This window comes from Pinus tabuliformis, chromosome 3_2 (genome assembly GCF_031772625.1).
Source record: "Pinus tabuliformis cultivar Carrire ecotype Pingquan chromosome 3_2, CPIR1, whole genome shotgun sequence".
NCBI lineage: Eukaryota > Viridiplantae > Streptophyta > Pinopsida > Pinales > Pinaceae > Pinus > Pinus tabuliformis.
In genome coordinates, this window is record NC_142302.1 from 1251186547 (window position 1) to 1251201371 (window position 14825).

Here is a 14825-nt window from a genome sequence, read left to right on the forward strand (position 1 = left end):
GGGTCTTGGTTTTCTCATTTGAAGCAGATTATGTAAAAAGAGGAGATTCTTTCTGGGTTTTCCCCTTGGAAGGGTTTTTCCTTGGCTTGAAGCCTAATACTTGCGTCCATTGTCTTTATTGTTTTTGCTCTTGATAATTGTTTAATGAAAAGATCCAATAAAGAAACACAAGAAGATAAATGAAGTTCACAAACAATTATTAAGATTAAGGAGAGATTGAATTAATAGCTTCACTATTGTATTCTCCAACAGGAGGTTCTGTGGTGATTCGTGTGAGCTATAAATCCCAAATATATGGATTCCCCATAGAAACAGTTCACCTGAAATATCTTCTCCAATGTGTTAGCATATTTTAGTATGGAAATTAGGAACGCTATGTAAATTAGCTTTGTTATAAAAATATCAGACTCCATAACGAATCTTCTGCAGTGAAATGCTCTTTTATCTTATGAAAATCAATGTAATGTAATCACTACCCATAGAGTCAGTTACATGAAATATCTCTGATGTGATAGCATACTTCAGTATCGAAATAAGGGACGTACATAAATTACCCTTGCTATAAAATGTCAGATTCCATAATGAATCTTCTGCGGTGAAATGCTCTTTTATCTTATAAAATCTTACCTGTTGCAGTTCTGAGATTTCAATCACTGATTTCTTACCAGAAAAGACTCGGTTCGCTAAGTCCCAATCTATTAGAATGCCAATTGTACGGGACAGCAAAGACCAATTTCAGATCTTCAATGATTCACTGCTGCTTTGCGGGATTTTCTACAGTTGATATGGCATTGATGCTCGATGCTACCTTTTTCAGCCCAAAATGCAGCCATACTATATAGTTGCTCCATTTGATACTTTCTATGAAGGTGTATGTACAACCCTCTTGTTGCATAATTCTTGGAGAAAACAATACATTTATGAGCACTCAGGTTAATGATTCAATAAAATCCACATGAATTACCAGGCTGTTTTGTAGTGCCATTGCAACTAATAGCTTGCACCAAATGGAAGGTTCCATTAAACAAAATCAGAGAACAAATCGAGTTCTTGACTGTCAATCATCAAAGAATGATTCAGAAGTGCCTTTCCAAAGCCTTTCCTGGAGTGAAATGTCTTTTGGCCAGATTAGCTCCGTCTCACATCCAGCCATAGAGAAATATCGTTCCAACAACATCTGAAGGAAACATAACTTTATTGGTATCAGCTCAAGCTTTTGTTTAAATAATATACTAGAAAGAAACAAAAATGTTCAGAGAAAATTACAATCAGAATATATTTATGCAATGTTATAAATTAAAGAAAAAGAACGCACCACAGCAGCATATGCGTCACTCTGTTCTTGACGAGCATGCTTTTTCAAGCCTCTGAAAACCATGCAAAGGTTTCTGTTATTAGTAATTATATAATTACATGAATTCCGTGCATCTATAAGGGTACACCATTTGGACATAAAACAAGATAGACTACGCTTCCAATTTTATATATAAGAAAGAAACGTGACAATCCTCTTTTTATAAATTGCTGATATAACCGCATCACATTTTCAAGTTTTTCCTGTTTGCTAGTTTGTGTGAGACTTACGGCACTAGCCTTTGGCTAAGAAATTGCAACTCAAGGGCATCTAAGCCATCAAAATCACCCCGGATCACACTTGACCTGGGCCAAACCAACCCGTAACATGGCTGGATTTTTTGTACCCATGGGGTTTCCAACCAGCGACCTTTACTCCTAACAGAACACCATGTCACTGATGTTCTACATCTCATGGGTATCACATTTTTCAAGTTAAAAGGATATTCTCAACATGTATTTCCTTGGTAATTCTAATATTTGTCTTTGCTACATATTAACTCCATCCATCATTGGGACCGATCTGTATTAAGAAACTGTGATTCATTTCCTTGGTAAACAACCCATTGGTTTGAGTTGGAGAGCTACTTCAACGGCTCAGTGTGTTCTGAAAATACCTATGGAAGTTTATCTCTAGTGTCTATCATGAAGGGGGAGCTCTATCATTGCACCGTCCTCATTTATGGGAATATATATCAGATGATTATGCATATATCACCTTGACAGAGTACTTCGTAATCCTATATCATTCTCTAAGAACTGGGTGCAATACTGATTGGAATTGTATGGATGAAAATTTCTTTCCCTCGGATTTCAAACAGAACAGTTTTTCGCGAGTGTTTGAAATGGCAAAAACTTAAAGCTAAAACTCAGACTAAACCAGAGAACCTTGAATGTCTCATTAAAAAATTAAAATACTGCCATTTTCAGTCGTGGGTCCATATATTCTCTGCTTGGAAAACTACAGCCACCTAATTCAAGCATTGATTGAAATTCTTAAACAGGACATGCCACCTAATTCAAGCATTGATTGAAATTCTTAAACAGGACATGCCACATTCAGACTTTACAGGAGATCTTGTAGCATTAGTAGGCCAGTGGCCACCCTCAACTAGGACACTAACCAAGGACATATCCTTAGATCCATTTTCCTATTTCTGCCTGTGATGATCTTTCTAAATAAAACACTAGATCAAGGTGCAATTTGTTTCCAGGTTCTTCAAGCAAGACGAGGGCAAACAGTGACTCACACAAACACACCCAATATATGTTTTGAAGTGTAATAACATTGATAAGGACCTTTCCCTTTCGGTCAAGATGATCACAAATAGGATAGTATATTTCAAGTGCCAACGCTGATGAGAAACTTTCCTTATAGCTCAAGATGATCACAAAAAAAATAGGGATGCCCCTAATGGTATGGTGTCAGTTCAATCCTCAGACGAAATCTATGATGAAATTCCACAAGTAGCTAGAAAAATAGCAAGGCCAATAAGGTCTTTCAAGGTAACATATAGTGTACTAGTAAAGCTTCATATAGTCATGGCCAAGCAAAACCCAACCACCAGCACCTCTTCCCTATTTTTTGGCAAATGCATCTTGTATTTCATTACATCATGGTGTCAGAGGTCAAGTACACAGGCTACCTCTACATACATAGGTGAATAGAGCTAGCATATCCACCTTGTCTCCAATCTCAAGAGCATCTACATTTTTCCTGAAAAACGCACGCATCAAAGACATCTAATGAAGCATCTTGAGATTAATTACTTCAGAAGACTTCGAATATAAAGATATCCATGAGAATACAAATATTATATATTAGATGTGTGAATAAAAATGATGATACAATGAGAGTGAGAAGCTTGATAATATACCAAGCAGGTGTCTCTTCATGGAGAGTCGTGTCTCATTTAGACATGACTCTTCAACCTAATTACTAATTAACTAATCATTATTTATGGTTATTATCATTTATATTATTTTACATTATTTCCTATATATTTATTCATAACATTTCCTTTCTCCTCAAAAAGCTTTGTCCTCAAAGCTTGTCAATGAAAAAGGCTTGATCTCTTTTTCGGTTTCGAATGTCTTCTCATCTCGGAACAATCATCTTCATCAATACAAGTTGATATGATCTTCTAAGTGACAAACAAAATTGTCGCACTGAGAAGGGATCGGACCATCCTAGATTAATCTTTTGTGGAATATTTTGATTGCTGGAATTTTGTAACGACTTGTCATCATGAGACTGGATTGAGGTAGCATCACTATTCTCTGAAACATTAGTTTGTTGTTTCTGATCTGAATGGTCCCAATACATAGCATGGTTGAGTTGTCTACTCTTATGATTCGAATGTCGATAGGGAACTTTTTTGGTTTGACTTTCCCTTATTAAGTGTGGAAATTTTTTTATTTACTTCAGGTGACGACGTTGTTGAGTTGGTTACAGAACCTTCACTTGGGGTGTTTATCATCTGAACTGAAACATCTAAGTGTGTCCTTTTTTCAACTAGTTTGCATTCTTCTTGAGTTATGATATTCACTAGATCAGTATTCGTTTCCTTATCTTCAACTTGGACTGTTACGACGGGAGATTTCAATATTTCTTCTTGGGTAAATTGTTCTAACTTGTCTTTTAATGCTTTCTTATCATCCTTAAGTTTCTTAATTTGAGTGAGTATATTTTGATTATGGTTTCTCAGACGTAAAAGTTCTTTGGTTTCTGATTCATCAACCTTATTTTCAATGTTTTGACTTTTGAGTTTTTCATCTTTTAAATCTTTGATTTGTTCTAATAAATTTTTATTAAAGTTCCTTAAACACAAGGTTTCCTCTTTTTGTTCTGATAAGGCTTTTTGAGTTCTTTCTTTGTGACCTTAGTCTTCTTCACTTGTGCAAATAATTTTTCAACGTGGTCCTTGAGACAAGAGATTTCTTCATCCTTTTCCATTACTTCCTTGTAATGCATATCTACAAGATTTTTATGTTCGTGTTGTAGCGCTTTCTTGTTTTGCTGAAGTTTGGCTATCTTTCCATTCTCTTGATCTTCTAGCTACAATTTCTTGGTACACTGGCTTACATCGTTTTGTTAGAGTGATGATGGGTTTTCAACTTGTAATGTGGATTCTGTTTTCTTCATTTCCTTCTTAAAATCAGCGTTTCGTTGCTTATATATGCCATTAATTGTTTCATATCTCTTGCTAATGATTGTTTTTCTGTATCACTTAGACGTTCGACTAAGGTAAAAATTTTGTAACATTTTATGCAAACAACGTTTTGATTTTTGAATGACTCTTGACAATTAAGGTATCCTTCTGAACAAAAAGGACATCTTGAAAAGAAACCCATATTTTTTCTTCAAAACCTTCAAAACTTTATTATTCCTTCGGACTTTAGTATTAATCCTTAACGAATTCTCCTTTTATGTTTTTTGACTTGGAATTTCCCTTTGCTCTTCTTACTTCAACTTTCTTTTTGCTTCAAAACTTCTTCGTTCAATAATCCTCTTTACAATATATTTTTCCTTTTTATAATGTATCTTCTTACAAAAAACCCCTTTTTTTAGTTATTACTTCTTTTCAATTTCAAGAAATTCCCTTTATGAATCTTCTCCTTTACTTTTTAATAGCTTATACCTTTTAATAAAAAACTTCAATTTTTTTTTTTGGCTTCACTTAATTTAATTAACACTCACAAAAAAAAAACTCTCAATCCGATTTTTGACTCGTCTTGAAACTTAGTCTTAATAAAGGATTATACACTTAGAATAGTATTCCAAAGTTGCAAATCACTTGCAAATCACTTAATTATTTGTTAACTGTTATGTGCTTAAGCCAACCAACACGTACCGTACAGACGTAATTGTAACTATTATGTGCTTAAACCAAACAACGCGTATTGTACCGTACCACTGTTATGTGCTCTCAGTGGTCAAATGACTACTCGATTGTGCAGAGATTGATGGAAACAATTCCGTATAGCGATGGCAATCATGAGCGGAGTAGGCGATAAGGTGGCGAAGGCTTGATTTGAGCGGATGGAATGACAGCTAGCCAACAATGGCCGATAGTGATCGTTGTTGGGCATATTGTGCATGGATGCTGGCAAACGGATAATGTGGTGGTGGCGAATGTGGCTATGGCTTCCACTGCGAAGATGGTGGCTTCCTACTGCAGAATCGACCTAACACAGGATTTAGCCCCTGAAATTGGGTGTTCGAAGATGACACGACCTTGGCAAACCTCGACCTCCACCTGTACTTAATTCAGCGTCCCTGTATGGCTGCACTGGCAGCTATGGTGGTTCCAAAACTGGTGGCGACACGTTTTCGTGAAGTTTTGCAGAAGCCCGTCTATTGTGTTGTCTGATGTGTATGGTAGCGGCTGGAGGAGCGAGCCGCAACACGGTTTTTCGTGAAGTTTTGATCCAAATGGATCCAAGAACACTCTCTAAGTCTTAAAATCTCTCAAAAACATGCCAAAGATCAAAACCATTGCATGCCAAGAGCGCTTCGAATGGCTGAAAAACACTATCGGGAGGTAAAAACCAGAGAAAACCGTAAATAAAACAGAGTTTGGAGGCATGGAACAATGGATGCACAGCAGCCATCAGATCTGGGCGATCAACGGTCCATATCTGACCGGCAATTGCAATCGGCATAAGCAGACAGCGGGTATCGGCACGGACCACATGACACTTGCAACATCGATTGGCGGAGTTAATCGGGATCGTCGATCAAGTGCACAGATCGACGACCCATATTACATCGCAGGATCGCTATCGTGAAAGGCAAGAGCGCTTAGAACCGCCTGGGGGTTATTGCAATGAGCGATTGCAATATCGCAATCGGAGCAACCATGGTGTGCGATCTGATGAACCGGACCCGACGGGTTTATCAGTAATATTTCATAAGATTTGAGGTCCGCGGAAAAAGCCAATTTTAATGTATTTTCGCAGTTTGGGTTATTAAACGAAATGCGAAGGATGAGGGCTGATGCGATGAGTCGGACCCAAAAGGGTCCCTCAAGGCTATTATATATTGTTTCAAGTCCGGAGAAAAACCATTTCTAATGCATTTTCACGATTTTAACACATTTCAAAAATACAAAGGGGAACTTTGGAGCAGGGCCATTGCAACATGCGATGGCGACTTACAGGTGGACCCGATAGGAGAATAGGGTGGATTTAAGGACTTTTGAAGTCCGAAATGAATTATGTTTGGCGACATTTCATAGTTATGCATGCATTTTCCTGTGTTAAACAGAAAACGACTGCGTTTGGGATTTTGAAGAATCTCAATGGACCGAGGCACTCTTATGTTGCGAATAGGTGGCCACCTCCCCTTTTGGCGTTATGCCATGATTGTAAGAGGGATTCGAGTGGACAGAGGCCCGGGAGACAGAAATTCAGGAAGGAGAAACGCAACCCAGATTGGCTTTAAAGCCACAGACAGAGAGCAAACAGGGCAGGCAGTATTGAAGGCAGTGCCAAGACAGAGTTGAGACAAAGACAGAGAGTGACTTAGAGAATCTGTGTGCTCAGAGAAAGCTTGAGAGGTTAAGCAAACTCTTACTATTCCATCTGTTGTGTATTGAGTCTCAAACTGAACTCATACTATTGTAAAAACTCTGCTTGAAGACATAATAGAGAGGCCACCATTGAAGGCTGGACCAAGAGATGTAGCCCAGGAGTATTGGGTGAACTCCTTATTAAATTTGTTATGTTATGCGTTGTCTATTATGTTCTGTTTATTACTTCATTGTCTGTGTGTTTCGCAATCTTATCGATCCATTGCATAAAATAACATAGACAAATCCATGCACATGAGTCTGTAAAACCTTATTAGTTGTCTTAGATCTCATTACCAGATCAAATAGTATCAAAGCTTTAGGTTTACTAAGGTTAGACAAGCTTGCGCTGGATTGGTGAATGATAACTAGGTCAAAGCTCAAATTAGGAGAAGGAGAATTGGTTGAAACTAACCCAAAAATTGGTAGAGTCTATCCTAGGAGGGAAATGGTAAAAGAAAATCCCTTGGAATCAGACTCTCAGTTCATGGACAGTTTCATGACCATGAGAGCCATGGTAGAAGAAATGTATCGAGAATTTAAGAAAACTCTAAGTGAAGACTCTTCAACCTCCAAACATGACAAAGGAATAGAAGAATCTCTTATAGATAGCCATTCTGAAGGCAAAGGGAAAGGAAAAGAGGTTCCTCTGTCCACACCTCCTGACAACCCTAAAAATAAAAAGAAGAAAACATCTCTAATTAAATTAGATGTTAAATTTGATTTTCCAATATATGATGGAGAATTAAATGCAGAGAAGCTAGATAACTGGATTAGACAGATTGATGTGTATTGCAGGGTGCAGAGCATTGATTCAGATAGGAGTAAAATTCAGCAGGCTAGCCTACGCCTTGGAGGAGTTGCCTTGGTATGGTGGGAAGGCAAGACACAAGCTGACTTGAAGAAGCATGGTAAAATTCTTTGTCTGGAGTGAATTTATTTCTACAATTAAAAAGCAATTCTATCCACTAGCTTATATGCAGCAAGCTATGATGAGTTGGCAAACTCTTCGCCAATTAAAAGGGCAAAGTATACAAATCTACACCCAAGAATTTAGAAAAATAGCTTTGATTTTAGGCATTCTTTAGACTCACCTGAAACTTTGCTGAAGTATATAAGTGGTCTACACAGCTATTTGAGGCACACCATTCTCATGTTTAACCCTACTAGCATAGATGAGGTATCTGTTCAGACTACCCATCTAGAGGCTAGAGGCAAGAAAGTGAACCCAGAGATTGGGGGATCATCAAAATCTACTACAAGCAAGAACAAGGAGAAAAGGAAGCAGAAATGGAAAGAGAGGAAGGCAAATGTTGTACAGAAGGCCAAACCTTCATGCACTCACTACAAGAAGGATGGACATGATGATGAACATCATTGGTCTTTGCATCCGGAACTGAAACCCAAGAAGTTCGATGGCAAGAAGAAGAAGACTGTTGCTGCTATACAGAAAGATTTAGGGTCAGACTCAGGTGATGAAACAAAAATCATAGCCACAGGTATAAAAGGTAAAAATTCGGAAGCATCTACTAGTAATTCTGCACAAACTATTGATAGTGAAGAAAATGAGACGAAAAGACATGAGCTTTTTCATATTAGAGTTATTTCCAAGCATCAAAAGATTGATACTTCGTTTGATAGTGGCTCACAAGTAAACTTAATTTCTGAAGCAATTGTAAAGAAACTAGGATTACTAACCACACTTCACAAGAAGCCATATCCATTAGGTTGGGTATGTGATAAAGAAAAGCTACAAGTGACTAGACAATGTAAACTTAGGTTTTCTTTTGGGTCAGCATTTGTGGATGAGGTTGAGTTAGATATCGTTCCTTTTGATATATGTGGAATTGTTTTAGGAAGTCCTTACTTGTATGATAGAAAAGCCATTTTCTATAGAGCTGAAAACAAGTATCAATTCATTAAAGATGGAATCGAATATATTGTAAGAGCTCATAAACTCAAGAATAATTATACTCCCATAAACTCGGAGCAGATGAAAAGAATTGTAAATTCATGTAAGCAATTTTTATTGATGGTTGTAAAGGAAAAGGAACCTGATAAAACCAATGTATTTGAAAGCTGTAATGCTAAGCAGCAAGCTGATTTAGAAAAAGTTGTTTCAGAATATGATATCCTATTTCATGAACCTAAAGGTCTGCCACCCAAAAGGGAAACTGTACATGATATTAATTTGCAGCAAAATGCTCCATTGCCTAACATCGGAATGTACAGGTTATCTGCTTTAGAGAATGCAAAGATCAAGAAGCAAATAGAAGCGATGCTCGAGAAAGGGTTCATAAAACCAAGCACATCACCATGCGGATCTCCAATTGTGTTGGTGAGGAAGAAAGATGGTTCGTGGAGGATGTGCATTGATTACAGAGCACTGAATAAAATAACGATCAAGAATCGTTATCCCCTTCCTCGCATTGATGATCTATTGGATCAGCTGAAAGAAGCTGTTTACTTTTCCAAGTTGGACTTGCGTAGTGGTTACCACCAGGTCAGAGTAGCAGAGCAAGATGCATGGAAGACTGCTTTCAAAACAAAGCAAGGGCTGTATGAATGGCTAGTTATGCCTTTTGGCTTAACTAATGCTCCTGCCACTTTCATGAGAGTTATGAATGATGTACTCAGGCCTTTTATTGATGATTTTGTAATTGTATATTTGGATGACATTCTTGTTTTCAGTAAAACATGGGAAGAACATTTGAAGCATGTAAAGCAGACTCTAGATGTTTTGAAGAAAGAAAATCTCTATGTTAAATTATCAAAATGTGAATTTGGTAAAACATCTTTGAATTATTTGGGTCATATTGTAGGGGGTGGTGAATTGAAGATAGATCCCTCTAAGGTTGTAGTCATTGTAAACTGGCCTAAACCCAAATCTGCTACAGAAGTTAGAAGCTTCCTAGGAGCAGCATAGTATTGGAGAAATTTTATTGCTAACTTTTCCTTAATTGCAGCTCCCTTACATGCTTTAATAGGATTGAACAAGGTGTTTCAGTGGGGAGGCAAACAGCAGAAAGCCTTCGACACCTTGAAAGAAAAAATTAATACAGCAACAGTACTAGCATTGCCAAATCTTCAACAACCATTTGAGATTGAAACCGATGCCAATGACTATGCCATGGGAACAGTGTTGATGCAACATGGTAAACCCATATGCTACCATTCTGAGACTTTTAATTCTGCAGAAGTTAATTATCCTGCATATGATAAAGAATTGTATGCATTAGTCCAGAGTGTGAAAAAGTGGAAACATTACTTAATGGGCAAAGAAACAATTATACATACTGATCATCAGCCACTTCAGTATTTGCACTCACAAACTAAATTGCAACAATCAAGACACTATAGGTGGATGGGTTTCCTACAGCAGTTCCATTTAGTCATTAGATATAAAAAGGGCATACACAATAAAGTTGCAGATATGTTGTCTAGACCAATCATAAATGCATCTACTATACTTAAGCATAACTCAGTCATGCATGAAAGCTACATTGAACAATATGCTCAAGATATAGACTTTAAAGATGTATATGCAGCTTTAAGTAATGGCAAAAAGGTAGAAGAATTGGATTATTATGTTAAAGACCAACTCTTGTATCATTTGGGAAAGCTATGCATTCCACAAACTGAAAGAGTCAACATAATTAGGGAAGCACATACTTCTCTGATATCAGGTCATTTTGGTGTAAGTAAAACAGTTGCACAGCTGCAAAGATACTGCTATTGGCCAAGAATGCATGAAACAGTTTCTAGATATGTAAGAGGGTGTACCATGTGTGCTAAAAGTAAGCCCAACAATAGAAAACTAGGCTTGTACACTCCACTACTAGTTCCTTCCCGTCCTTGGGAAAATATCTCCATGGACTTTGTTGGGGGATTGCCAAAATCTAGAAAGGGACATGACTATTTATATGTTATTGTGGGCAGGTTCAGCAAAATGTGTATTTTAATACCTTGTAATAAGCAGATTACAGCTGAACAGGTAGTGAAGTTGTTCTTTCAGCATGTCTGGGTGCATTTTGGGTTACCCACTTCCATAGTATCTGATCGAGACTCTCGATTTGCTGGAAAGTTTTGGTCAAGTCTGTCGGAATTGATGGACACCAGACTGAAGAAAAGCACAGCCTTTCACCCACAAACCGATGGCCAAACAAAGGTAGTCAACAGGACAGTGATCCAGTTGCTCAGGGGTTATTGCAGCAAGCATCCCAAGCTTTGGGATGAACATTTATGTTATGTGCAACATGCTTACAACCGTGCTAAACATTCTTCTACACAGAGATCTCCTTTTGAGACCTGTTTTGGTTTTATACCATGGTTTCCCTTGGATTTTGTCTTTGGAAAAGATATAGCAGTTGTTGGACACAGTGATGTGGACAAAGCAACCAGATTCATTGAACAGATCCAAAAAATTCACCAGGCAGTGCAGGAATAGCTAGAAAAGAGCCAAGCCAAGTACAAGGCAAGGCATGATAAACATCGAGTGGAGCACAGCTTCCAAGTTGGTGATCAAGTCTAGCTGTATATCAGCAAGGATAGAATGCAAGGTGAAGGAAAGAAGCTGAAGCCAATAAGGTATGGGCCTTTTAAGGTACTTGAGAAAATTGGTGAGAACGCTTTCCGCCTTGATCTGCCAGCATACATGCACATCTATTCAGTGGTAAATGCAGAAAACTTAAGACTGTTTGAACCTTCTTTAATTGAAGATCCCGAAGAGCAAAGTCAATTGCCTTCCATTGATGATCTATTGCCTGAATACCTCAATGAGCTACAAGAAGATACAGTTCTGGACAGGAAGGTGAGGACTACGCGCAGAGGGGACGTGGAGTACCTTAGGATCGGGCTCAAAGGTTCAAAACCCAGCAGTGCCAAATGGATAGAGATTGGGCAAGTGAGGCAGCGGTATCCTCACTTAAGCGATGCTTGAAAACCAACTTTTGGTGGTCCAAAAGCCTTTTTCAGTGGGAAGGCGTGATCCAAATGGATCCAAGAACACTCTCTAAGTCTTGAAATCTCTCAAAAACATGCCAAAGATCAAAACCATCGCATGCCAAGAGCCCTTCGAATGGCTGAAAAACACTATCAGGAGGTAAAAACCAGAGAAAACTGTGAATAAAACAGAGTTTGGAGGCGTGGAACAATGGATGCACAACAGCTGTCAGATCTGGCCGATCAACGGTACAGATCTAACCGGCAATCGCAACCGGCATAAGCAGATAGCAGGTATCGGCGCAAACCACGTGACACTTGCAACGGTGATTCGCAGAGTTAATTGGGACTATCGATCAAGCGCACAGATCGACGACCCATATTACATCGCAGGATCGCTATCGCGGAAGGTAGGAGCGCTTACAACGGCCCAGGGGTTATTGCGATGAGCAATTGCAATATCGCAATTGGAGCAACCATGATGTGCGATCCAATGAACCGGACATGATGGGTTTATTGGTAATATTTCATAAGATTTGAGGTCCGCGGAAAAAGCCAATTTTAATGTATTTTCGCAGTTTCAGTTATTAAATGAAATGCGAAGGATGAGGGCCGATGCGATAAGCCGGACCCGAAAGGGTCCCTCAAGGCTATTATATATTGTTTCAAGTCTGGAGAAAAACCATTTCTAATGCATTTTCACGATTTTAACACATTTCAAACATACAAAGGGGAACTTTGGAGCAAGGCCGTTGCGACATGCGATGGCAACTTACAAGTGGACCTGATAGGAGAATAGGGCGGATTTAAGGACTTTTGAAGTCCGAAATGAATTATGTTTGGTGGCATTTCATAGTTATGCATGCATTTTCCTGTGTTAAACAGAAAACGACTACGTTTGGGATTCTGAAGGATCTCAAGGGACCGAGGCACTCTTACCTTGCGAATAGGTGGCCACCTCCCCTTTTGGCATTATGCCATGATTGTTTCGCAATCTTATCAATCCATTACATAAAATAACATAGACAAATCCATGCACATGAGTTTGTAAAACCTTATTAATTGTCTTAGATCTCATTACCAGATCAAGTTTTGTTTTGATATGTATATATTTTTTTTAATACATAACTTCTTTTTTATATAAATTGTGATTTATTTTATTCTACTTTTATTTTTATATAAACTTTTGTTTTTTATAACTTTTTTTATTTTATTTTTATTATATTTTTTTCTAATATATATAAAATATATATATATATATATATTATGGCCAAGGGCCTAGTAGCAAAACTAGCTAAATGGAGAACCTCCTACTTCGTAGTGAAATGCTTGATTCTTGACGCGAACAATGTTGACAGAGTTTGATGGCTAAAAGTCAAGATCAAACATGGCTCTGATACCAAATGAAGCGAACAAAGTTCCTTCTTTAGATTAATTACTCCAAAAGACTTGGAATATAAGATATCCATGAGGATACAAATATTATATATTAAATGTGTGAATAAGAATGATGATACAATAAGAGTGAGCGGCTTGCTTATATACCAAGCAGGTGTCTCTTCATGGAGAGTCATGTCTCATTTAGACATGACTCTTCAACCTAATTACTAATTAACTAATCATTATTTATGGTTATTATCATTTACATTATTTTACATTATTTCCTATATATTTATTCATAACATCTAACTACCTACAACTCAATTTTCCACCTAGTAAGAATTTGCTCCTACTATCTCTGACCCAGAAGAACAAGTTACTGATAGATGCATGCCTACTCTTTAAACGCCACTTAAAAGAAAATACTACACTGAATTCATATTGTTGACAACTCAGGTGTCAACTACCCTGTAGCAGAGTACATTTCAGAGCAGTCAACTTTTTTTTTCAGATTTCATCATCATCATGCAATTTCTGGTCTTCAATTGTAATCCAAATTCTGCAGCCCTATGGGCCATTATGTAAAAATGATTCTAGTATGCCTATGAAGTCATGTAACACACTTATGTAAGCTTATGATTTTTGCTAGAGTTTCACTCTAGGGAGTTTTTTTTCCTCAGCTAATTATTTGTGTTTTTCAACTGCAAATAATTGGTTGAGTTTTTCTCCCAAACATACCCCAAAGCTAGAGTGGGGCTCGATGGTGAAGTCTTAAGTGAGTCCTAGTGTATAGAGTCGATGTAAAATACCATACTAGATCATGTCTAAAGTCTCGCAGAATTTGGTTGTGTCTAGAGGTCAGTTTTTAATTGTCAAATTTCCCCTTCTAAATGAGATTTTTATGTAATATTTGATGTAAAAGATGTAAAATGTGTTGTCTATAGAAGTTATAGGTGGTATGAGTAATCATAATTAGACCTCATCGCCTAAACTTTCTATTTAGACACACTTTGAGGGTGGAAAAAGTGTTTAAACCCCTCTAGAATCATTAATTTTATTTTCCGGCAAAAATGGCAAAATAATTAGCCGGAAATTGGTCAAAAAATAAAAATGAGAGAAATATTAAGAAAGGTTGTGCATTTTGAAATTTTCCTAAGGAAGGAATCCCCCATAAAAATAAAAAATAAAAAATAAAAAAAAAATAAAAAAATCATTTTGGTCCAAAAGGCATTTATTCCCAAGAAAATTTGTGGACCAGAGTGGTTAAGTGAATGGGGAATTTTCTAAGAGAAAAATTCGAATAAAAATATATAAAAAAGATAAAAAATTGGACCGTGATCAAAGCCATCATCAAGGAATTCCAATTTTTCTTTCCAGGTCAAGGGATGAGATTATTTTGACATTTATCAACCTTTCAACTAGTCGTTTTTCTCTAGGATCAAGTCAACTTTGCGCACCAGGGCATTTTCACTCAGAGAGGGATCTAGATCTCTCATGTTTTCTATAAATTGAACTCAAGGCTCCTCATTGTAACACATTGTGATCAAGCTCTTGGCTTAGAAGCTCTGCTACATTTTG

General features: G+C 37.4%; 1 protein-coding gene across 1 annotated transcript in view; it reads right to left on the reverse strand.

The window, feature by feature from the left end:
• Positions 1–421: 421 nt before the first annotated feature.
• LOC149185272 (Polynucleotidyl transferase, ribonuclease H-like superfamily protein) overlaps positions 422–14825 on the reverse strand; it is a 186180-nt gene continuing 171776 nt past the window's right edge. Inside the window, exons 5-6 of the mRNA XM_089419076.1 lie at positions 1316–1367; positions 422–1177 (exon numbers count right to left, since the gene is read on the reverse strand). Of these exons, the coding sequence (XP_089275202.1) occupies positions 1058–1177; positions 1316–1367 (172 nt within the window). The 3' untranslated portion in view covers positions 422–1057. The remainder of the gene's footprint in view (positions 1178–1315; positions 1368–14825) is intronic.